This window comes from Anarhichas minor, unplaced genomic scaffold (assembly GCF_050575085.1).
Source record: "Anarhichas minor isolate MPS153535 unplaced genomic scaffold, ASM5057508v1 ptg000017l, whole genome shotgun sequence".
Lineage (NCBI taxonomy): Eukaryota > Metazoa > Chordata > Actinopteri > Perciformes > Anarhichadidae > Anarhichas > Anarhichas minor.
The window spans coordinates 13,964,369-13,991,719 of NW_027466463.1; the positions used below are offsets into that span (position 1 = coordinate 13,964,369).

A 27,351-nucleotide genomic window follows, 5' to 3' on the forward strand; every position below is an offset into this window, starting at 1 on the left:
ATACGGAAATCACTTTACGTTACATTTTGTTGAATCCTTTTAAGTGGAAAAACTAGCAATCAAACTAAATAAACTGAGAAAAAAATGCAGACAGCTTTTCCAAATCACTCACATGATGATTGTAATGATTGTCCTGATGATGGAAATTCAACACGGTCTAGTTTTTTTTACTTAGAATTAACTTTATTATACTTCAGGTGCAATCAAATAAGATAATCATTTAAACAGCTTCATGTTTAGCTCCATTAGGTTATTTCATACAACTATTATTTTTTTGCAATTTAAAGCAATTCTGTGGTGTTTTTAACCTCTGATATATAATAAATATTTAGTATGTGTGTTGGTGGTAGAATGCATTTTATTATGAAAATGCACAGTAGGGCTTTGCACAAACACAAATAGGATTTTAGTCAAGTTTAGACTTTTGTTTGACTCTTTTAAAAAGGGACTAAAGAGGTTAGATGTCACAACTCAAGCCAGCCTGTGTGTGTCACACATTGTGATTATATATTCATTATAATCACAACCCATTTTCAGTATTTCTCTTTTAAATTAACATGTTAACATTTTCCAGCATTTGTTAGTTGACAGTAGAGGGCAACAGGAGGGGGAACAGTGGGCTGATGAGTCAACTGAAAGGGAAAGGACAACATGCCCCAAATACTGGAATAAATTATTTTACAATGTCATAATGAATGCATTTGGTTATGTTATACATCTTTGTTGAAAATTCACTTTTAACCCGTTTTATTGTTCGGTCCTGAATATTTTATTGAGTCTATTTTTAATAAATTGTTTTACATTTTTCTACCAAATGTTTGCGCATTAACAGTCTTGTGTCTTGTTGTAATCCCTGTTTAGCTTCATCATACTAGTTCTCTTTTTCATGTTTTCTATTGCGTTTTGGAATATTATATTTTTGAAAAGAGCTAAATAAACATTTCGATCTACAGCCAGACTCGAACCAACCACGTAGCGCTCACATTTTAGGCGTCTTACACCACCGGACGCAGTTCATTTCCAATTGTGAACACGCAATTACCTAAACTAGTCACAGTGTCGTTCTATGTGTGCATCACGTGGTATTGTCCATGGAAACAGATCTCGTAATATGTGTTATTACACTAATGTAATCTCTGCTGTGCTACATAGCATTTTATGTCGACGAGCTATCAACAAAAGAATAGAAAAATATAAATCTCAAAGCTGAGGAATAAATGTTATTCTAGGATTTTTACACATCATTAAATCTCTTGCATGTTATACTGAACAGAGAATAAGATTTCTATACATATGCCGTCACTGCAGCCTCCAAATGCAGCTCTTGACGAGGGGTGGAGGGGTGGGGACAGCTGCAGCATGGCCACCAGGCAAAACGCTACAGTTATCTCCTCTCCAACTGTTTCCCTTTGATCTCTCTAATCTGCCATTTAAAGAAGAACGCATCCAGAGCTGGCACACAGAGACACTTCTTAGTAGTTTCTATCCAGGCACACACGGCGCAGTGTGTATGTGTCCATAAGCCACTGAAGTATATAATGTATACACATAATTTAAACCTGCGCCATATGTTAACTCTATGAGATGGGAAATGGTACTTCTTTCTCATCCTCATCATGTAATGACTACAATAATGTCTGCCTCAGTGTTCATCCAAAATGAAAAACACAAACCTTTGTCTAAGGCTGCAACTAACAATTGATTTCACTACGGATTAATCTGCTTATTATTTTCTTGATCAATTGTTTTCTTTATAAAATATTGACAACTGCCCATCACAACCCATCACAGCCAGGGTGACATGTTTAAATTGTTATGTCCAATCAACAGTCCAAACCCCTCAGACAATCAATTGTAAGCGATATAAAACATATACAGGCAGAACATCTGCTACCTTTAGTGTTTTGGCTTGAAAAGTGACTGAAATGATTAATAGATTATCAAAATAGATTGCTGATTAATCATCTCAGCTCTACCATATCTACCACACATCCATATTGAACTCTTGTTTACTCTTTCATTTGCATCCACTTATCTGGAGGTCAAACTATGAACTGGTGATGTACCAACGTGTGCTGGGAAAATAAAAGTGGTTAAAGTAGTTCTGAATTTAAAAAACTCTGAATGCAAACAGCATATTGCTCCTTTGCAGAAAAAAAGAAAAAGAAAAATCCCCACACTGCCTTTATCTTTAACAGGTTCCAATTATGCGAGCTAATCTGGGCATATTTCCCTTGAGAGGCAAAGACATAATTTCCAGCAATCTGCGCAGTGATATCAACGCGGCTCTTGTGTGGCTTTAAAATGACTCGACACATCTGGGAGCCACCGTGTTGTATTGGTCTGAACTCCACACTTGGCTTCATCAAAAGGGGGTCAATTAGAAAAACAAACAGACGAGGGACTCATTGTGGATGCAGAGGAACTGAATGAGGGCAGATGGTAGGCAGGAGACTGAGCCTGCCCTTGAGCAATGATGTGAAGACACACATTGACAGGGGAGCACTCGCATGCATTTACGCAGATTGATGCACAAAAACAACACATCTCAAGACGGATAAAACCTCAGCTACTTGTTAGACTATTGTATTCCCATAAATAAGTGGTACTGACACATACCGTAAGAGTAAACAAATGGTCTTACCGAACACCATCTCCACGTGTTTTCTGATTCCTCTGCTCGCCACTTTCTTCTGTATTTGACTTAAGCGCCTGCTGCCAGTTTATCTCCCATCAGAGAAGTTGAGCAAAAAGAAAACCCCCCAAAAAAGTGCCTCCTTGCAGATAACCTTCTCCGTCTATCTGTCCTCCCCTTTGATTCTCTGACTGAGGTGAGCTCCTTTCTCGGTCAACCACACATCTTTTGGCCGTGAGCCAACCTGCCGCAGCTAAAGAACGAACACACATATGTGCTTCAATTAAAAAGCCTCGCGCTCCGCTGATCACGGCGCCCTTAATGAGACGAAGGAGAGAAACGGCAGCGGGGCGGATTGAGAAACAGCGGAGAAGGAAAAGAGGCTGAGAGTGTGATGGTGAGAGTCTGTAGAGCAAGTGTCTATTCTTCTGTGTGCATCAGTATGTAACAGAGAGTGAGTGAGGAAGAGGGGGGAGAGAGAGAGAGAGAGAGAGAGAGAGAGAGAGAGAGAGAGAGAGAGAGAGAGAGAGAGCGCTGGCATGGGACTGGCTATCAACAACATGAACATCCCACCTCTCTCCCCGTTCTTCTTCTTCCCAGCACCAATTTCTATTCAGGGTTCACACCTGCATGCTTCCTTTAGGACATTCAAATGTAATTTCCTTCCTGCCATTACTTGACAACAATTATCAATCGGTTTTCTGTTCTGCTTAAAATTGCAGCTGTGCTACGTTGTTCCCCAAAGTTATCAACATCATGGGCACAACGCTTTAAAAGCTTTCAAACCACATCCAAACGATACACCTTATACGTTTACATCAGATACTGCAGTCTGGTCTTTGTGCTGACTGATTGCAAGCTCGTACTTGATTAGAATACATTATTTCTACGCTCCTGTTTACATTTCCAATAGGTTGAGTGTGCAGAGCTTTCAATCAAAATACCTGAGTCAATCATGCGGCACATAGTCATTATTTTTGCCACCAACGCTTCAGTGTAAATGATATATAATCACCATCATAATTAAACAGTATTGGATTAGGGTTCAGCCAAAGTAAGCAGTGGAGTAATATTTTATTTGCTCTACAGTTTTTCTACATCAAATCTCAGTTTTTGTGTTGTGAAAGTTAACCTGCTACTGCAAGTCATTTCAACCCCAGTTTCTCATTCATACATTTTTACATGTCATTTCTGATGAGTGGCTGAAATGGCTCAAATGTTGCGTTCTGATGTGTAACAGTAGCACAAGTAGAGAAGAGTCAGCAAACAGTTGGGCAACATTTTAATCTAATCTAAGGTTTCTTATTCAGTGAACAAGATTTAACATAATTCAATGTTATTTTAGCTCCACGTAAAGTGAAGGAACGTGATGTTTTCCAGATAATGCTCGTCTGCCTTAACGATGCGGTTAACATCAGTGCTCTACTGAGTGAAACGCTGAATTTATCCTTAAATTAACTTGTTGGAAAACTGCATTAATCTCTAATGAAGCATTATTAATGGTTTAAAGATGTATTCTATTTTGCTATTTATTCTTAAACTGTGATTTGTTGCATCAAGTTCAGTTAGGCTACTTATACCACACAAGTATCTGATGGTCTAAAGTATAGGGTCGCTAATAGTGAGGGCAGTTATGTCTCACCACTCATGCAACACACAGAAATCACACATTCATAATATTGAAAGAATTATATTCGTCTTTAACCAGGAATTATGTATATTTGCCATCCATGATAGTATGGACAGTATATTGCAAAAAGTAATTCATTTGAAAAAAATAACGTGTAGTCATGCAAATATATTATCTTTCTTATAATGAAAGCATAACTCATTTGCATCCATCTTTTAGATACATTATCAGTAGACGTCAATCTTCCAATGCTTCCATGCAAAAGAGGGTTATCACTCTGTAACGAGTTACAAAAATATAAATCATAACTTAACATATTGATAGGACAGCTCGTTCCCCACTCAACGCTAATTTAAAACTATTTGAGATCAAGCAACCGACAGCGTGCAACTCCATCAGAGTGTTTATTTTAATGAGCAGGTGGGAGAGATTATTGTTCACCTAATAGCTCGCTCGTTTTGCGGACTGATCTTTGGATGATTACTGTATATTGACACACTGCAGAGCAGAGTTTGATTCTGCGGTGAATATCAAACCCTTTTGTGTGATATATGCAGATTAAGATTAAATATGCATGGGGGTGCTCTCGTGGCATAAAGTACAAATTTAACTGAGTAAAGGATCGGAGAACTTAGAGTTTGTGACCAGTTTTCTGTTGTTATGTTCCTAAATATCAAGAGTATGAATTAACCTTAAGATTCACTGCTTACTGCTTTTAATTGCTGAAGAACAGGAGAGTTTCCCTGCATCTGAGAACTCGACTCATTCCAGAAGCATATAGTTAGATATTTGTAAAGGCAACACGGAGACTTGAACGCACTGCTGGGGAGGTCAGGCCCTCAATGCATTGTTATTCATTCCACCGTCACTATAATCACCTCAAATAAACACAATTATTCTCATAGACTGCCCTGAAACCCTGGCCTCAAATGTCATATACAAGTGTCGTCAACACACACATAGGCACACACACAAACACACGCACACACACGCTGCTTGTGTCTGCTCTGTGCGCTCCTTGCTGGCTCCTTGTCCACTTGAATAAGTGTGGTGTGGAAGCACAACACTGACGAATTCTGACAGTTATACACTTGATTTCAGCCGGCTGCATTCAAATGCTTGTGCAGGGAGACGGCCTCCAGCAGAACGATTGCGTGTCGGCTACACACTGCATGCCTTCATCTAGCTGTGGACTTACTAAACATGCATACTTCTATTTACCTATATGGACTCTGTAGGTGTGTTTGATTGACATGCCACGTGACTTATGGAAATCACTGACTTGGTAAAGGGAGACAGAAACTGAGAGGGAAATGATTTACAAAGCCTTTTTGCTCTAAATCTAATTCCCCTCCCAAAACCTTTTTTTTCTGTATTATAACAGTATCGCAGCCCATTGCATACATGCGTATAGTTTTTGTACTACACCACTACTATTCCTAAGAAATTAAAGACAGACTTATCTCGAAAAGTGGCTATTTTACTACAAAGATGACTCCAATATTCAGATTTTGCTTCATATGCAGGATATTCTTCTCACAAACACAACTCACAGGCACTGCCACCTAAAATACCAAAAAGGAACTTTTTATATTATTTGGGTCTAGAATTCAGATTTCAGCTCTCTGGGTAATTTCTCAGACTTTCATTGACCTGTATATGACACAGCCAGTCCCTGAGGGTTTTGGTGCCATCAATGGCAACAGCTAAGTCAAAAATACTGGGAAATACTGGCCAACACCCCCCCCCCCCCCCCTTTATTCTGTCTCTCCGTCTCCAGCTCCACTCCTTCCTGCAGACCTTCAGTCTGTGCAAAATGTCCATCGATGACAAATTAAGTGACGTCTTAAAAATGGCTGCTTTTTGCTCAGCAGACTTTGCTGTATGAAATGAGGCCAAGCAGCAAAAAACCTCCAGCTGATAAATGTCCTACTTCAAAGCTCACACAGTATGTTTCAGCATGCATGTGCGTTTCTGTGTGTGGCTGTAGACATACCGCTTTCATGGTTCTTTTTTGTTGTTGTACCATGTATTTACTGTATGTTGGTATACAGGAGAAGGAATAAAAAGCATTACGCAAAGTAAGTCTGCAGTGGAGCTCTTGAGAAATGTATAGATGTTCCATTAGTGAGGGGAAGCTTTGTTCCAGAAAGAAGAAAGGCTAAATGTTCCCTTTCAGTGGGAAGATTGTTATAAGGGGTGCAGGAACTGTTGCAGGTCACCTCTCTCACGGACATCATTTTCAGGTTTGATTTAGGATGCGTGTTTGAACAGTCTAAATTTGACAAAATCAAATGGAAGAAGACTGGAACTCCAAGTACAGTCACATTAGGTTACGCTGAAACTTAGTGGTGCGTGCACAGCGCGTATATACACTCCTAAAAATAGCCAAAGATACATATCAGTGCACATCTTGCAGGGTAAGCCTGCTGGCAATGATGTTACAGTCATGTAATCTGTGGTGTTAACTGCGCACAATAACCTTTTGTTCCCTGACTTTATCCTTTAAGGTTGTACCTCCTCCCAGGCAGCATAAATACCCCCGTAAACCAGCACCCAGCATTGTGAGCAGTGCTGTCTTTAGGACAGTGTTGTAGGCGTGACATTCAGATTGGCCATTTCATGGGACTCGAAGGTAAACGCAGAAATTAAGGGCAAATGTTTGTTCTTTTTTTAACCAACAGATTGCCGTCAGATTAACATAAAGGTGTGCATCTCTGAAAGGGGCTATTATCTTTAGCTGCACACTAAATTGAGAAAATTTAACCTAAATGCACTTAACATCTGGTGCCCACTGCCTGTACCTCTACACAAACACACATCATACAGAAAAGTTGAAAACCGTAACTTCTGAACTGAAACGACTCCAGTGGTTCAGCAGCTTAGTGCTAAGTGCAGTAAAGGGAAACTGCTCCGGTCCGATCTCTTTTCAAAAGGCCCCCAGTGAGAAGCACCCTATTAAAATCGCTTTTCATTTCAGCAATCACTTCATGCGACTAAATAAAGGCAATGCTAGTTCAGCTGTGGGGAGGGACCGGGTATTATTAGGCTGGTTTCATCGCGGCACAGACTGAATTATACTAACACTTAATTGACTTGGCTCATCCTCCTTTTCTTCTTTCTACTTTTAAACAGGCAACAGAGAGAATGGCGTGCGAGACATTGTTTAAAACATGCCATTTGTGTGTCCTATTTATTCTCAAGGTTTAGCAAAAGATATGTCTGGCTGCCATTTTCATATGCCAATTATATATATTAATAATATTATTTTAAAAATACATATGTTGCAGGTTAAAATATGACAAAGGAGTACAGAACACTGTAAATTAGTCGGTCTCTGTCTTTAGAAGGATAATTTACAGGCTGTTTTTCTGCCTCTGGTCTAGTTGCATTTTTGCTCCACATAAAACCATTTCACGGCTATTTTTAGGACCGGCAGTTGTTTGACTGTGGTATTGTCAATTTCACAACAACCCCAAACAAAAGGGGCTAAACACTGTAGGGTTCATTTCACCAGTTCAAACACGGCCGGTGTGAAATCACTCCGTCCCCCGTGTGAGGAAACGAGAGGCCCTTCACCCTGAGGGACCGACACAAGCTGCCCGTGAGTGAGTCTCATCTTAACTATCAATTATTGGATGAGATAGCTCTGACATGTGTGGCCTGCAGCAGGTCGGGTGTTTAAACGCTGTCGGTGCTGATGCTGTTGATGTCTAATCTCTCAACCCAGGTGCATTGTGAAAGGCATGCAATGACGAACAATGAACAATGGATGTTTGCAATGCCCTCCACCAAAATGGAAAAAAAAAATGTCAAAAAGGTTTCTGCATATTAAAGAGTGTTTATTATAGTAGGGAAGTATTTCCTAAACAATCCCCCCCCCCTTGTTTTAGAGAAATGTGTCCGTAAGGTCATCATTTTTATCTGAGAGAACAAATGGCTCCCTGCTGTCACATTCACACTTTCTCAGATTGTTGTGACACTCGTATGGTTCTCCAGATAATAAATCTCTTCAGTCAAATAAATATGCCAATGCAGTCTAAATGATGGGCAACAGCTATCCACAATCAGACATAAGCTGTGACCCAATTACATAAATTATGCAGGTTTTGAGTATGCATTGTGTTGATTGTACAAGGGAAAATTGGCAAAATAAAGTGTACTTGAAACGGTCTTTATGAATACTGACTATAAAAAAATATGTAAAATATAGAGAGATCCGATCAAATTGCGGGTACAAACGAGCTAATGAGAATATATTTTAATACCATGAGTAATAACGATAAATAAATTGTGTCAGGTCTATCATCACAGAGGAAGCCACTGCAGAGAGCTGCATGCCGCCTGCATGATGATGTCATGTGGATATAAAAATCCAGATTTTTGTGAATTGTAGTATGACCTAAATCCAATTCTCAGAGACAAAGCAACACTTCTGTTGTGGGTAATGTTTTAGCATGCTAACAATTAGCAGAAATTGCCTTATAAATATACAACACATAAACCACCTATGGTTTAGCACCTCATTGTTCTTTCTGCTGTTGGCTTCACTTTTGGTTTATTTAAGCAAACAGCATGAACTAACTCCAGCTAGAAGATGTCTCCAATGATTAACAATCCGTCTTCATCATAACTGATGGATAGCTTTGGATTTTTACATTTTCACCCAATTTTGAATGGCCAATTCCCCTGGCACTAAAAATCTTGGCTGTGTCCAAAAACTGGTAATAAGTGCATGATAGAGTGCTGCAGGAATGAGTCATAAAAGCCGGAAATTAGGTTTTGCACTCCAGGTTTCCTCATCTTTAAAGTCAATGGGTTTTTTGAATAGCTTTTTTGGTTAAATAAGGTCCGTGGTTAACACAGAGCCTTTTTTCCGCAAAATTCCAAATTATTGTTTCCAACTGGCATTTTTGTCGAAACAACCGGTGCAGTGCTAACTTCTAGGGTTGGCCTGCAAAACTATGTCATCCCTGCAGCACTCAATAGGGAGTTCTACCACCCTATAGAGTGTCACCAGTCACTTCTATTCACCTGCCAGAACAGAAGTTAACATTCACAGAAAAGCCTCTTTGAGCACCAAAGACCCTAGAAAGTCAAAAACACAAGGTGGATAAATACAGGCCAAAATTGGCTTGTGCTCTGGATCAGTCTAACACTTTTAAGTATGAATGATGATCTGCAAAAGCTATTATCTGACACAGAAATAGTCAATAACATTCTGATGATAACAGAATGAGGTTGAAGTGAGGGAGAAATTAAACAATGGATAAAGTATTAATTCAATTTCATGCCCTGTGTTAGATTGGAACAGCTAAATATGTGTGGTAAGCCGACAGAGAGAGACAGCCTCATAAATCAACATTAAAAAGTGCCATCTCATTGGCCAGTCTGAGTGTTGATTGATCAAGCGGGTCACTGTGGCAGAGTGACACAGGTGGTGGTGAGGGAAGGTGATTAATGGCCCCTCGTCATCAAAACAGGTGTGCAGAAAGTGCTTGGAAATGGCGAGGGGTTCTTCTGGAAGAGGAAATATACTGAATGCACAACAGCTCGTCAGGGTTTGCAAATGTGAACAATTACAAGATCGTGATTGAGGTGTTTTAGTATACTCTCTGACTCAACAAAGTGTGTTAGGTATCAGGGTAAAGTTTCGGGGTCTGCTGCAAGACTATTACATGTTGAACTATACAGCACAACTTCTGCTGAAGAGCTTGTATTTGCACAACTTGCATAGTCACTGCTAAGAAGAAGCAAAGCTTTTCTGACAGGTTGTGGGTGGCTCCAAATCGTATATTTTTTCTTTTTTTCTTTTTTTTTTTTAATGCTGCATAAACCCTTCAGTCTATGGAGCAGATAACAGTGTAAAAGCCAGACCCAGCACCTGCACTTCATATCAAACTCCAGCACCAACAAGCATGAGAATGAAAAACAAAGAGACATTTTTCTAGCACTTGTAAACAGACCCTCTTATGGAGGAAAAAATGATTAAAACACTCCGGATGAAAAAACAACAGAACCACTGACAGTACAGCGGCCCTGCAGTAAATAGCAATTTGGAGAAGTTCATAATGTTCGGTTTTGTTCAGACTGCAAGCGTTGTTGATAAAGCTATGGTCATTTTGAGGCAGTTTATGAGTCTTTCAGACAATGGTGGTCAATGTTGTTCCTCTCTAGCAATAACTGGTAAATTATCATTTTCAGCTGCTTTATTACAAAACATCACAATATTTGGGATTCAAGCAACAATTGACATCCTCAAGAGCAGACATTTCAATGCATGAAAAGGTGTAATTGTGAACGTGGCTTTGTTCCATTTAGATGCTCCAGCAGGGCACTGGTATTGCACATGATGTCTCCTTGGCGTGGCTTACTAGGACTGAGCCATTATTATTGTTATTAGTTACACCAGTGGTTTTCGAAATGTCCATTCAATTGGGAGTTCCTGGCCTCTATGTGTTTCTGTAAGTTGTTTTAATTTGCCTTGAAATGTCAATTAAAATGGTGATTGTCTGCTAAAGCTCACACTTAATCTCATTTGATCGCCATCTTAATATGACTCACTTTTGAAGTACAGAATTAAACCGCATTGCAAGCTACAGATTCAAAAATAAACCACAGGGCTAAGTAAGAAACTATTTATTAAAATCTCATTGTGTAAATATTTTACGAGAGCATCAAACCCTATCATATCGTCGCAATATCGATTTAGATTTTCTTCATAACGTCCAGTCCTAAATTAAATATGAAATAAATCTTTTTAGCCTTGTTGCTGTCACTCTCTTTCACTCTCCCTTTAAAAGTGTCCTCCAGTGTTGCTTCGGTGCAGCCTGTGTTACCTGAATGAACTGTATTACATTGAGTGTTTATTTTTGTCGTTGTCTGAACATATTTTGTGCGGATTACATTAATAAATTATCTTTTTTGGGGCTTTTTGCTCGCAGGGCTATTGTTGCCACCTGCAGTGGCGTGGCGAATGTGATCGTTGTCGGCTCTCCGCCGCTGTGTGTCTGTGTGAACTAAAACAAGTTCACATAAATGAGTTGAATAACAGATAAACAATCTCATGGTGAGTGTTTTGCTGTGATCGGGCCCCGATACCGATCTTTGAGATCGGATTACAACGTCCCTACTGCATTATATCGATAAGTGTTTTTTAATGTTTGGCCCAATTTACAAACATGAGGACGAATATCAGAAACTTCTTTTTATATAATACAGTCCAGCACAACACCACGACTAACTACGACCTCAGTAATAAACATGTGGTTGAATTAACACCTCACGGAAAACTGGCCACTTTAAGCCAAAGTAGAATATGAGGCAGAGCTGTTGTACTGGACTGCATTATATACATTACAAGTATAACTAATGAACATTGCTAATTTTTTTAAAGAAATCTCTATAATAATTTGAGAAGATATGTGATGTACTCAACAGCTCTAGTAGGATACATTTACAAAGCAATAATAAAGTGTAAAGTTCTGTTGTCGCTGCTTTTGAGCCATGATCTTAAACTAAATAATTCTCCTAATCCACAGTAAATCAACAGGAATATCAACTTTTGCACAGGTAAGTGAAATGCGTATAGAGAAAATAGCATCGGAGCATCCTTACCTGCGCTGACGGCCTTCGCCAGTCGGCGCAGCCTCCTCTGGTGCGTCTTCCCTCTGTAGTGGATCTGGGCCTGGGCGTTGGAGTTCAGCTGTATGTTGCACACCCGGCACATAGTGGCACTGCTGCTGCCTTGACGTCGCTCACGCTTGGCCCTGTGCACTGCTGCCACCTTCCTCTCCTCCTCATCGTCCTCTTCCATGTCCTCCTCCTGTCCCTCCTGGCTCTTGGGAGGACGGCTGCTGTCCAGACAGTCGGGGCTCTTTGGACGCTTCATATCTGGAGAAAGGAAAAAAGGCCATTAGCCAAGTTTTAGCAATTCATGTGCTGTCGAAACAATTCAGTTCCCAATGTGAGACATTTCTTCAAAATGTATGTTGTTAAAGTATCCACAGGGGGGCAACAGCGCAGCATGGCTCCATTCCGAGCAGAGGAGTATTGGTCTTTTTCTTTAGTGAGATTCAAACTGCAATTATATGTGCGCCACCACTAAAGTGCTTGATATTTCGTTTGACCAAACAGAGTGATTTCTGAGGCAGATAAAAGATGCTCCTCATTTGGATTTATCTACAAATTTCTATATGTCGTCCTATTAAAAGGGCTCAAATTAAGAGGACGGTATAGCAGGTCTTTTCTAGAACAGCCCAGCCCTAAAACATGCATCAGCTGAAAAGAATGGCCTATCTCTGGCACACATCACAGCATTACATCAGAGAGTCTGTAGATAAGTCTCTTGTTGCAGAGCTTCTCTTTATTTATCAGATAATGAATCCGATTCTCGGGGTACACAAAGCGACATGTTTCTTTGTGCGAGCACACAGCCTTAATACCTGTAATGGCTGAGCGATTGCGGCAGACTGACGGCATGAATCAATCTGCAGCCATAACCGCGAGCTCTGCTGTGAATGTGGAAATGTCGCCCAAAGTCTAGCTGGATTCTTTGTTTTGGTGCGGTTCACATGATAATGGCATCAGTTAAGTCCTCGTGCAGCTGGACATTTTATCCTCCGCCTCACTGAATGCAGCCCCCCCCCCCCCCACCAATGAGAGGCCTTCACTGGTGAACATCTTTGCCGTTCTGAAAATTCAATTTGACTGTTGGAAAGATGAAAGTGGAAAGGGAAATGTGTTCACTGGAATTCATCAGCCTCCGACCAGCACTTCAAAGCCTGCAGCCCATCTCCATGATTATTTGAATGATGTTATACTACAGCCTCGCAGTGGACAGGGACATGAGAGTGTTTCAAACCAAGGTGTCGCCTCAGGATTATGTTAATGTCACACTGCTGTAATATGGACCAGCAATCATCTTTTAAAGGAGACGTAATCCAGACTGGATTACATTTTCTAGTAACAGAATTGGGAAATGTTTTTCATTTGCTGTTCTGTACTTTTACAGAAAATCCAGATTTTCAATCCCAAATTGATGTCTTCAAATTACTTTTTTGGCCATCCAAATGTCCAGAAGATCAAATACAATTTTCATGAGAACACATGTGAATTTTGTCCTTTTTTTAAATTTAAATGTTTTTGTTTTTTTTATTCATCACCGTTTCCCGGCCCAAACAAGTTGGAGGCCGAGGCACAAAATATGATTTTGCTCTCTGGCTGTTTGCCACACAGCTGCTGGATAACAACTCAGACTTGTGTTAAAGTCTTTTGTCGGTAAACGGTCTGCCATCACAGAACAGTATTGATGTGTAGACAGCAGACAGGGTCAGTCAGAGGGAGGTGTGAGCCGACTAATTCACTTTAACGGGGTTTGCATCGACATGGTCCCTCAATTCAGAGCTGGAATGGAAGGTAAAACTACCAGAAGTCAGTTTAGTCTTAATCTTTGAACCTTTCCCGTCAATTCTTGTGACACAAATGTTTTTATGTGTTCTGTCTGTATTGAAAAGTAGCGGTTGAAGTAACCCATCAATCACATTATAAAATCAATTGTTTTTAAGATAGCAATGTTGATTATTATGTACTATCCCCATATGAATAAAAAAATAAACAACAAAATCAATGCCATGATTTTCTAGACTGAAGAGATTTTAGGCCAAAATTATTTAGTATCCAGAGAGAGACTATTTAAAAAAAGAATTCTATAATTCTATTTATTTATTAATTTTTTACAAATAATCTCACTTACTGTACTAGCTGTTTCCAAAGTTTTGAACCATTTATTCTATTCATTGGTGAATAGAGTTTGTTTAGTCGTCATAGGTTTGGCGCAGTTTTGTCAAACTTTCAATCAACTTTTTACTGGAATATAGAGAACTGTTAACCAACTCAATATTATTAGTTAAATTGGTAACACATAAATCAATAAAAGTTTTCAAATCAAGTTAACAAGTTCGATTTACACAATTATTTACGAAATACTGCACATTACCGCCAGTCGTTCATGTGTAAATCCTCCATCACACCTGAGCCGCTCCTCTCACGCGTCATCTTTATGTGGTCAGCTAGAGTCGAGTTGGCACCTGACGGCTCCGTTATAAAACAACAAGCCGGCCAGCAGCTGCTGATTTCTGTTGGCACTTTGTGTCACAGCCAGAGCTTCTCTGTCCGTCTGGCACCTGAGTGGGCAGCTGGGAACCGCTCGGTCCTCTGCTACGGAGCGAACACCCTTCACCACCGCCGCCTCATGCGAGTCCGTGGTGGAAGTGTTTTAAATAGCAAACTTTGGCAAAATGTACGCTGGATAAATGAAACTTCTGCACGAGAGTTGGTAAACAGAGTTTGATACAGTTTTGCTGTTGTTAAACCTGGCCTACATTGACTACAATTCATCAAGGATTTACTCAGTTTTTGACCGATTTCAGATTTTCCGTTCACAGTAGACAGAGGCATTCGAATGAAAAAAAGTTTTCTTCGAGAATTTAAGGTAACAAGTGGTGAGGGAACGACTTACAAATGGTAATTTTGTGCGTAAAGTACTTTAAGGTCAATCTTACCACGGAAAGATCAGTGCTGCCCAGTGTTGAAACTATTTCAATAAATGAAACTGAAATTGTATTTACTGGCATTCTGAAACAAATGTTAGTCATTCAATCAATCGAAAAGTTTATTTTCACTACAAAAAGAAAAAATAATTCCATTCTGCGCAGCTGAGACTCTATAATCTTATGAAGAATAAAAGAAAAACTTATAAACTTACTGGGTTTATCATCCATGCAGGAGAACGAGCTCAGTAGCGACCCTGTGGTTGGAGATGAATCCCAGCGAGCTGGCAGTAGGATCTCCATGTCTCGTGGAAGCACTTTGTTTCAAAGCCAGTACCTTTATCTCTTAACGCAGTATCTGTTGTGCTGTCCACTTAATAGTGAAGCTATTTGGCCTCAGCGGCTCTTTAAATACCAGCACTCATCAGCCCGTCTGGCTGAAAGACAAAGCCAAGAATGTTTATGCAAAGGTCGTAAATGCTGCTTCATGTACTCTCTCTCTCTCTGACCTGATGACCCTTATGAAGTTGAAATCATAAACAAATCAGCATGACACAAAGTACTATAGTAGGATGAGACCAGGAAAAGACTGGTTCACATATTACTCATTGGCAGTGCTCGAAGTGGGCCGGTACTCATTGGTACACAGTGCAGTACATTTTACTCTTTGGCGTACTATTACTTCTCACAGGCTGTCGGGACTCTTTTCTAATTAATGTAATATTATTTAAACATTTTCTGAATCTACTATACTTCTGATTTAGGCCAACAGAATATGATTTATTAGGAAAAACATTTTCAGAAGAACTAAATGTTCAGATGAAGGCTGTGATAGTAAGTTTTCTCGTTAAGCTTTTTGGGGCGTGATGATCCAAAATGATGTGAAACTTCATATTTTCCTGGAGGAGGAACCCCAAACCCAATATCTGCTAGTATCTTTCTTTCATTGTACAAATTCAGAATGTAAACATGTGAATAAGGAGAGTACTGGCACTTTTTTTCTCCACTTCAAGCACTGCTGATAAGGACACCATGTGTACAATGGAAGGGACTTTATTTCAAGGTTGTCTTTAAACAAAATGATGAGCATATCTATTGCCTCCACACGGCTCTTAACATGGCAACACCTGATACATACAATCATTTATTTCCTGATCATTTGAATTGTGTGTTTAATGCAAATAGTCACTATGATGATATTAACAAAGTAAAAGGTTAATATTTACAATTGTTGACAGTTTACACTGATTTCAGGAAGGTTTGAATTATTTTGCAAGACGTTTATGGGACTGTGGTGAAAAAGGTTAGTTTGGAGCCTTGCTGTCAATTACACTTCTTAGGAGGAAATATGCAAAAAGAAGAATCGGCAGGTCAGACTTTAAACAAAAACTGAAAGTTGAGAACCTCTGGTCTAAGGTTTTAGTCTTCATGTCTCATTCTATGGTTAAAAAAAGCTGAGATAGTGTCATGAAAAGAAAACAAAAAGTTACAGCCACTACCTAAATATCATTTCTTATTATCTTTTTTCCATATTCTAGTGCTAATCTGGTGAGGTGGGGTGGTGGATAGAGGCCATAGGCAGCTATAAATATGGCGACCTGTTCAGCTAGTTTCCTTCAAGCGTCTCTCTCCGTCTGTGTGACGTGCCGCCTGCCGTCATGTGCTCCGGTTTCACATCGGGGATAAACACGGTTCGCACTGTGCTTTGACAAATGAGGGGAAGAAAAGCTTTTGCAGTGTGAAGAATAAAAAAAAGTTGATTTGGGATAAAAACACACATAAAGGTTTTCTTCCTGAATATACAAAGTTGAGTAATGGTTCCAAATTAACAGGTGCTCCCTCCCGTTCAGCTGTATAAAAAGATCTTGTTCCATTACATTCATTATATGATTAAAGCACTTGTCAACATGTGGATCATTGTATATATATCTTCTCAAGGGCACTTCGTAAGTATGGCACTCTATATATAGCTACACTTGAGTCCCTGCAACTGTAGATCTATTACACTAAAAAGGCTTCATGCCTAAGTCGTTTTTTTTTTTGGTTCCTTAACTGCCCGTTTCTCCCCATACAGTCAAAGCCTGTTGAATCCATAATAATCGCACACGACTATAACGTGGCCGAAGAATATATTTCAGAGAAACAAGTCGTCCGTTTAGACTGGCCTGAGTGAATGAAGACGGAACAAATCCATCAGCGGCCCATTAATCCACCCGAACCTGAGAACTTGCAGCTCTTTCTGGTCTGCGATCTAGGAAACTTCCTGGAACGAACAGGACTAATCCAGATGTGTTAAGAGGTGGACTATCAGCATTTATAGGCAAGTCAGCTGTAAACGGAATGTGACGGCATGAGCATGCTCTTTAAAAAAAACAGTGTTGTTCCAGACACTCAGGCCAATACGAGTTGCCTCGTCGCTACACCTGTCATCACAGTTCCATTGGACGGTGGAGGAAAATAAGTAATATTCTTGGTCATGTTTCTAATAAACACTTCGTAGGATCCATTTGCAGGCTGATGAGTCGGTGTGTCCAAGCGCAAGAAATTCAGCCCATACAAAAAAAAAACGCCAACATCTACACGTCTCTTCAGTCTTGACAGTCAAAAAGACATACTGAACAACTGATCGACAGGTGGACTACAATTACAGTTGTGTTGCCAGGCAACCCCGCACATCCGTTGAAAACATGAATTGGAGCCCTTTTCACACAAATTGCAGCTCAATTATGGTGTAATTTGTGCAGAGAAGGCAAAGAAATGGACAAAAAGAGCCACATTTTGCTGAACGACGGGTGAAGAAACGTGGGCAACGCAGACTACAAATTCTGCAGAGAGCCGGTATGGAGGCGAGCGAACGCTGTAGAAAATGTATTGATCTCTGCACTGAAATGTGGATGAAATAAATCCATTAATACTATTTCAACTGTGGTGCATTTCACATTCACTCAGCATTTAGAGTTTTATTTTAAGACCTTAAAACTGTGACATTGACAGTCCCAGAAAACAAACAATTACCTGTTCAACAGTAATCGGTTACATTCTGCATGCTGCTGTTCTGCTGCTCTGGGTACTGAATCCATGTCTTGGGAACAATGGGGATTCTAGGTCTATTATATTAGTGGGGCCAGTACATGACGTCAACTGTTTCTGGGTGAGTGTAACATGGACTCAAAAGCCAAGACTCAACAACCAAGGCCACAAAAGCACTTTGGAAGATTGTGGTTTTAGTTAAAGGTCCTAAATTCAAAATTCTGATTATTTCTATTGCCTCCACACGGCTCTGAACAAGCCTGCAGCTTGCAGCTTGCAGCTAACAGTGCTAACAACAGCAGAGCCAGCAGTGTTAACCTGAGGGGGAACCACGACGGTCCCATCGCGACGTTATCAGCTGTAACCGTGGTATGAGGCAGATCACGTGCACTAACATTTTTCTGGTTGCAGTTTCTCAAATATGAGGGTTACGGAATTATTTCCTTATAAAGGGAATCCTTATAAAGAACACCACATTTAAAAAAAAAAAAAGTGGTGAAGCAAAATATTTTCTTAGTTGTGTGAAGATGTTTCTCTCTCTCTGTGGTGGATTTAGAAGAAGGATGACGATCTGTATGCAGGAACCGAAGGAGATGCATGACTCATCTTGAGGGCTCAATGAAGTATAAATGCACACAAGTGAGCCACACAGGTGCATTCAAGCCATGAACATTCAAAAACACAGTCCATGACCCTCAGAGCAACACGCAAAGACGTATGCACACACTGTTTGTACTATAGAGACACGACTGGGTTTGTTGGCATACATAATCCCGCAGCACGAGTGGTATTCTGTGTGTCAGATCTCTACGACAAGGTCATTTGCAAACGTTCCACTCATATAATGCAGTGATTCACTCGGTTAGGTAAGTGAGTGGGAGCTGTTAAGAGGGTGCATATTTTTAGTCTCTACATTTCCCTTGGACTCTGGGAACATGGGATGACAACACTGTGTATGTGCGTATAGTTGTGCATAATATGAAGAAAGAGACATACAATGTTTTCAGCCTTTTGTAACTTACGGCCCACTCCTGATTGTAAAAAAAAAAAATGCAAGAACGAAAAACATAACATGACAAAAAAGGGAGGGAAAAAAAACTGGGTTGTAAATATGAGTCACTGTCAGCTGTAATGACGAAAATAAATATACTGCTTACTCCACCCATCGCTGCCTGCCATTATGAATCAAAATTTGATGTATTCAGTGTCATATTTCCTCACCACACGCTTTGGAGCTTTTACTGGTGCAAGGTTGTCTCGCACGTCACTTTTTTGGTTCAAAAAACGATCCATTTTGTGTCCTTGTAGCGAGCGACGGTGGAGAAAAAACGTTCATCTCTTCCTGATGATGTGTCGCGATTTGTGTGGCGATATTCAAACATAACTGGCTATTCAAATTATTGATTTAAATTTGGTTTAAAATTGATTGTTACTATATTCCTTTTCAGAATATCAAATTTTTGCTTGACCACTTAAAAAGACTTCTTTTAGTAGCATTAACAAAATACTTACACTGCATTTCTCCCTCAAGTTAAATACTCCGTCTGCATGAATTGAAAAGATGACATGTAGCAGGTAACAAAAATGAGGTGGGGGGGACCTAACCCTAGCCTTAAACCTTCACCCTAAAATGTAATGATTTATGTTATAGGGATGTGTAATTACCCCCTTTTTGTCCCCACAAATAAAACGCTAGTCCCCATAATGTGACTGTGTAAACAGATTGATGTCCCCGCAAGATGCTAAAAAACGATCTCCCCCCACGCCCCAACACACGCACACACTCAGGGGAAGCTTGGCTAGATTCCCAACAAACGTCTGTACTGGTTTGGCATCCATCTTGTGGACACCTCACAGCAATCACCAGATAACACACACACACACACACACACACACCTCTGTAGCAGGAGATTAGGTCCAATGTTAAACAAAGAGGGAGCATGTTTCTGACAAGCCAGCTCTGTAATTAGACCACTGGTATCTTAAGACACACACACACACACACACAATAGCTTTCAGAAGAGCCTCAGATACAATAAGCAAATATATAGTGTTAAACATGCTTTTGACCACACACACCTGTGTGTCTGTTTGTCACTGTAAGACCGTTTGACAGCCAGAGAGGAGGTGGAGCAGCCAATCAGCTGATGTGTTGGAAAGCTCCACAGGACCTGACGGCCCAGATTGCTACCTCTTTGGCAAAGTACTGTAGCGTATTTGCCAGTACAGGCTACTCATCCAATCCAACAGGCTTACTGAATATCAAAATCCATTATATCATCGCGAGACAAATTAACGTGATTTTTAAAGCTTTTCATTTTAAATTACAATCAAAAATGTACAATTTTTCCAGTAACGTTATACATGAATGCTGAGGTCAAGTGTTTTTTCTAATTTCTCAAACGCTGTGCCGAATATGTACAATATTATTCAAGCTCATCATTACATACCACTACTGATCAACAAACCAGTACCCACAACCTAGAAACACGAGCAGATCAATCACACCAAGACACACACACACACACACACCTGCTATACCTGCACAGACCATGATGCACCGTCACGCTTATGGTCAGTCTATTATGCCGATCCGTTTGATCCCGACAAGCTGCCGTGTATTATGGTTATGAGATTGATGAGAAGCTGGCAGCTGCCGCCGCGTTTATGAGCAGGATTAAATGACACCTGTCTGTCAGCGGTGACCGTGCACAAAGTGTAAGCCAAAATCTTTGACATTTGACCTTAAACTTTAGAGAAGCATCTGCCTGATGTTGCCTCAGCCCAGAAGGTAAGAACCTGTTCTCAGCAATAGACTGTGTGCATGTGTGACTTTGATGAAAATGTAAGAAAGTACTTTATTTTATGTACTTAAGAATTTTAGTTTGTGAAGACCAACTGAATATGAAGAATTAAACCCCTTTTTTGGAATTTTCAGAACACCATCAACAGACACTGGTGAACTATAATGAAATTGGATGTAATATTCATCATTTGCCACACAATATTACAAATGCAATAACTAAATATAATTATTACATCTTTTGTCCAAAGAGCCCCACTGTTTTCTTCAACATCAGTGCTTTGGTGGAGGCTATTAGCAATGTACATATACGCCACATTTTGGCACAAACTGCTTCCTAATCGGAGAAACCCAGTGGCCATGCCTATTTAGAATAACCCCCTGTCCGTGCACTTAATCTTCTTTCAGCACAAACCTCGACACATTCACTTAAAAAGGTACATTTGTGCTCCATGTAAACACTGCTGAGGTGGGCCATTGTCAGGAATGACAAAATGTAATCTCCTTGCCCCAGGTGGAGTCTTTTAAACGGAGTGTCTTCTAGCATGTGGCCAGGCTGTCACATGGAGACAGAAATAAAATAACTCTCTCACACGGAGCAGAATGTGAACCAGAGAGCTACTATATTTCAGTGTCTTTGCTTTTGAAGGACGACACCATGTAAATGCTCATTTATTTACACAACATTACATATTGTTTTCATTGCATATCCCTCATCACAAACAAACCAAAATGTTTTAGAGTTTTGAATAGTTGTTCCACCACCTTCCATGATGTGCCATTAGTTTCCATTAATTTCTTTATTAACTGAAATTCAACTTGCAGAGTGCTGAAACTTCTTTCACTGCAAATTTTACACATGTTTCAATACTATATGTCTGACAGGGTTAAATAACGAGATCTGACTCCATGTTTTTTGCCCAGTGACAGGACATTAGGTATAAGATTTGACACCTCGATGTGGCTAAAACCCTTTGGTAAGCATCCAGCTCCATGATAACAAAGGAGCAGAGGACATGGGATCAAGCCAAGGTGGAGGAACGGTGCAGGAGGAGAGGAGTGGATGTTGGGGAAAACCAAAATGGAGCTCAAACAAACTGAGCTTTTTCAATATAGTAAAGGCAGACCGAAACACAAGAGAGACAGAACATGATGGAAAATAAATCAGGGTATGGAAAAATGTGAACCGGAACATGTGTGTGTTGGGGGGGACTTGATGAGGAGACTTTTTCTTTTTATCTAGAGGGAGGAACTGCACTCCAACCAAGGGCAACAGCGATTGTGGGCATCTGTCATCGGCCATCTGGGAGAGCCCCGAGGCTTCTTTGGGGACCAAAGCAAATGTGACCTGTGCATGAGTGACAGCAGTGTACTGGAACTCTAACGGTGCATTTAGACACACGCAAACAGAAGAAAACAGGAAAGTGTCTTGGTAATCAAAATCAGAATTTGCTAATAATCTTATAAGGTAGTTGATGCAAACAAATAAGGCGCAGCATTCAATACAAGACTGTACTACAAGAAACGTTTAGGCTACGAGGAGCATTTTCTAAACACTAAACCATCAGGATGCCCAAATTGAATAGTTTCATATTTGGAAAGTGGCAATGTCAAGACACTCACTTATTTCTACTGTATTGAATTTGTACACAAACAAGCACGATAATGTATTAAATCAAACTTTGAAATTTAAATCTCTGACGTCTCAACAAGAATGAAGTTAGAAAAATAAATTCAAATAAATAAAAACATACTATATATCATGTCTATGTTTTAAAATTATGAAATATGGCTAGTTTCAAAGATCTTTCTGGCATAAAAATGTGGCGAGGGAGTGCTGATTATAATGAGATTGAGTAGTTGAGACAACTGTGCTGTTCTCTGTCTTTTGTGACTGGGAGATGTGGGCTGTTGAAGTCTGCTGTAATCCTCCTCTTCCTTCTCTCCACGCTCAAAACAAGACTTGACCTAAATTCTCTTTAATAGTTTTAGATACATTTAACAAAGAGGGTTTATTGCAAGAATTAGCACGGCATACGAAGTTACACCTTTGAACAGTCAAGGTAGTGGGGTTGTTGGGATCCTCTCCCTTATTACACTCAATAGTTTAAATTTAAAAAAATTAACGTGATTCTAAACTTGGCATTGGGAATCACCCTGGTAGCCATTTGAGGAATTTCAGCTGAGGACTGTTCAGTTCTCCTGTGACCGACACACGGGCGTGAACACGTGTTTACATTTGGAGAGGACCCGGGTTCAGAGCAGGGTTAAGCCACTTCCTGCCCGTTTCCCCCTTCGGGCTTCGTGCTCCTGACAGCTCTCAGATCAGTCACTGCACGACACCGATAACACAGGTTGAAGCAGAGACTCGCGACATCTCAAATCACAGAGTCATGCTCCGTATCTCAATCTGTCTCTGTGCCGCCCTCTTTAAGTGCATTTTCATCTTTGGCTCCGACTTACTTTCTCACTGCAAAAAATGCTAAATATGTTTATGTAAAGTGATGGCATGCCGAGGAGAAAACACATCCGTTTGGCGAGGAAACGTATGCTTTCCATGTGGAGTGATAGCAGGAGGTGGGCGGAGGGATGACTAATGAGAATGACTAAGAGACGTGTTCAGGGTGGTTTTCCAAGTCATTTGTCTCGCCCATGTCTAGCTTTAGTTGATAAATATACATTGTGTGGCGTTGGTAGTGTGACCCTTGGCTCTTTATATAGGCCAGTCACAATAGGTGCCAAATGCTTATTCTTCCCCCAGGAGTGGCAGAAATATCAGATCAACTATATATATATATATATAGTGAAAACAACTACCTCAGTAACACAGAGGTGTCTGGATAGTGTCTGGGTTGATCCAGGCAGATTTTAATAGACGCCTTGCTGTACAGTACTGTGTTGTGCAGCACTACTCTCCTTAACAACAGTCACGCTGTGCAAGCCCTCTGCTGCATATGCAAGCGGAAATTAGAGTGTGAGAATATGAAAAAATGACTTTGGTGCACCGGTGAGTGACACTTGCAGCTTTGCAAAATGCACAGATTCGCTAAACTACCGCATTATCAAACAGCAGAGTAATAAACATTCAGGTGGCAGCTCATATCAACAGTCCTAATCTCCTGTTAAACAATCATTCATATCATCAATTTCAGCTTATAAACATAATAGTTTTGAAAAGGGGCCTTCGGTATTTGGATCAAGTAGTTCGTGCGTAATAAGTTGTGTGACTTTAAAAGTAGTCTACAGCTGTTCACAACTTGTTTGCGCTGCCCTCAAGAGGCCAAGAAAAGAATCAGCTGTTTGAGGTTTAAAGAGAGGAAATGGTGCTAAACTAGATAGAAATAATTGCTGTAAAAGTCATGTGCTCCCTAATTTCCATAACTGTGTCACTATGTTGATTCTTGGCTACACTGCATTATTAATTAATTATCTAGCCGCACTTTTGATTAAATTACTTTTCACTTCAATGTGAATTGCCGAGGTATCTAATCACACCGTGAAGAAACGGTGGTTTTCTGGAGCGAATCATCCCAACGTTGACAGACGACTGCAGATAAGATCACTGCTCTCGCTCTCGCTCTCGCTCCACTAATCATCCATCTTCAGAGTTCTTATCTCCGACTCATATTGGAAACCTGACAGGCTAAATTGGATCGACTTTTAATTAGGTGCACTCCCCAGGTAAAACGGGTTTAATTGGTAGAATTATCTCACTGGTTCTTTAAGGTGGTTGGGCAAGGAGAAGCACAGCTTTGTCTGAGTCAGTTTGAATCAGATTCGTATTAGCCTGAGCCTCTAACATTTGATAATTAAAAGGCAGTAGATGCTGTCAAGCAATACTCCTTTGTATTCAAATATTACACAAATGTAATATCTTATCAACTTAAAAGGTGATAATATGGATATCATGGATACACCTCATAATCTACTGTCTTTGGTTAATCATTTAACTTTTAATGGTGTATATTTACAATATTTCTCTCTGAACTGGCCTTTGTTTCGTCTGCATCACTGGTGGTCACACTTGTCAAAAGTATGAGATAAATAAGATATCATTAAAAATAAAAATCTTATTTTTTTATAAATAACTCCCAAATATTTAAAAGCAAGTCTTGAAAAATTGAAAGACACTTCCTGGACAATACTGACCAAAAACATAATATTTAACTGCTATATTCCAGGGGTATTTTTGCATTATGAGACAATCTGGAGCTTTCAGCAGCTGTGGAGCATCTAACTCATCATCGGAGTTAAATGCTCCACAGGGAATGGAGTAACAGGAAACGTCACTTCTTTCAGAATACACACAAAACAGTTCCTTTACAGGTACAAAAAGGAAATGGTAACAATAACAATAATTAATTATCAGCTCTTAACTGTTACCCAAAAGGGCCTGTAGGCTATACACCAGTGAGTTATCATAAAGAACACGAGAATGATACCGTTGTCAGATGAGCGATGCTCATACGTTGTTAGTGGACACAACAGTCCGGAGGCGTCGCCCTCAGCTCCCTGGGATTCAGTCATGATGAACAGACGCGCTGTAATGGGCCCTTCAATTAACGACCATTTCATTCGACCTGCTCGACTGGTCTTTTGTGTTGGGTAGTAATGGCCATTAGAGAGAATATATAACACACCATTTAATGGAGGAACAAAGAGCAAAATAATTTTAGAGGAAGACTGCCATGACAAAGCAAAAGCTTTTTGATCCGAGGAATACCGAGGACAGAAACGTTTTCAACATGAACAGGGTGCTCCTCCTCCTCCTCCTCAGATTCCATTCTACCGTTGGGCTTTCTGCTATAGGTCCGAGCATGACCACTGTTTTCTCACTATGTCTGGAAAAAAAATGAATCTCTGACAGACAAGGTTGTCTTATACATTTAAATTTATTTCTATATGAAATGAATTACTGCTTTTTGTTTCTTTCGTCGGATGACGTCTTCTCATGTCTTGGCGATTAGCCACCTTACAGAAACACAAACATTGTAGCTTCTGGACATGACGACATAGGCCATCGTATGTAAAAATCAAAAAGTCTTTTACGTTTGGTATTTCTTTCTTAAGCTCTTCTAGATTGCCACGGTACATAGTTTTACAAAAAATAAAAATAAAACGTTTTTATCTCAAAAACTGCCTTCAAGACGCTGTGTACACTTCTGCTAAAAGGAGCCATGGAGGGACCATTCCAGATAATGCGATTGCACTTCACAGGACCTCCAGCAGGCAGTGCGATTAGAGTAGTTAGTCTTTTGTGCTGGAGTACAGAAAAATCAACCCACATTCATGCAGCTGAATTCTCTCCAGGAGGGGCCAAAAATCGATTTTTATGTCGAGAACACAAAAAGTGTGCCACTTATTCACAAGGGCCCATAGTTCATCTTCGATAAAGGCCAGCGCCTGAGCAAATTTTGGATTTAATAACTTAATAATTACACTAGCCCGAGGAAGTGTTTTGTTCAGTTTCTGTTTCTCATATATCCTGATACATCTCGTCTTGAGATCAACTTTTAAGTCAAAATCAGAGATTAAAAAAAAGAGCAAAATTAAATAAATATACAGAATTCTCTTTCTGAGAAATTCTGTTCATGTCCATTAGTCTATAAAGGACATTTCATCTGTGGCCATGTCTAAGTCATACATCCTCGCGACTGCATACAAACACACACATATGTAGGCGTTCACACCTATATACTGTACACCACACACACACACACACACACACACACACACACACACACACACACACACACACACACACACACACACACACACACACACACACACACACACACACACACACACACACACACACACACACACACACACACACACACACACACACACACACACACACACACACACACACACACACTGTCACACTGCTGCCTGCTGTGTTGAATCACCTGCAATGCAGCCACAGGGGAGTGGAGAGGTAATGGACCGCACGGACATTCAACATCCCACACAGCCCTCAAGGTGTCTGCCTGTCCCTCTGTTCCTATAATGGGGACTCAAAGAGCAACTATCCATCAGGGCTGCTGTGTCACATACAGACATCAAGAAGCCAGAGTGGGCGTCCATATATAAGCCAACGTGAACCTTGTTTTTTTTAGCATTGAATGCAGGTAAAATGTGATATGCAAAACACAGTTTTGCTGCCAGCATTTTGTAAAAATACTCAGAGAAGACGGAGAAATCAAGGGACTTTTTTTTTTTTCCACAGAATGTTGTGTGTGGAAAAAAAGGGGGAGACAGTGTCTGTGTGTGTTTTGCGCCTTGTACGGATCAACAGTCCAGCAGCTTTCACAAACACCTTCATGTTTCTCCAAACAGGGAAGCTGATGATCCAACCTCAGGGAAGGCCATTCATGCCGTCGATGTAGTGATGTATGAGCTTTGAAAACTACTTACAGGTGTAACCAAACATTTAACTTAGTCTCATAGACAGAAAGCCTGCCTCTCTACAGTGTTTAGTTCATTACCCGCTCGTGTTGTCATTACATGTTTCCTATTGATCTTTTGTTGGCATTCTTACATTCTTGCAGCACCTTGAAGGATTGTTTTCACACCCTGGGCTCCGGCTTGTTATGGGTGTTGTGTCAGCAGAGAGTTGGGTGGCTGGCTCTGCTCCGCCTCCACTTGTGAGCAGCCAAATAAAAAAAATAAAAAAAATCACAGTTATCAGTCCAGAGGCAGG

The 27,351-nt window shown here is 40.2% G+C and overlaps 1 protein-coding gene across 1 annotated transcript in view; it reads right to left on the reverse strand.

Moving 5' to 3' along the window:
* The window catches only part of LOC142951430 (zinc finger protein 385B-like), a 31,784-nt gene extending 19,628 nt beyond the window's left edge, over positions 1–12,156 (reverse strand). Inside the window, exon 1 of the mRNA XM_076092959.1 lies at positions 11,883–12,156. Within this exon, the coding sequence (XP_075949074.1) occupies positions 11,883–12,156 (274 nt within the window). The remainder of the gene's footprint in view (positions 1–11,882) is intronic.
* Positions 12,157–27,351: the final 15,195 nt, after the last annotated feature.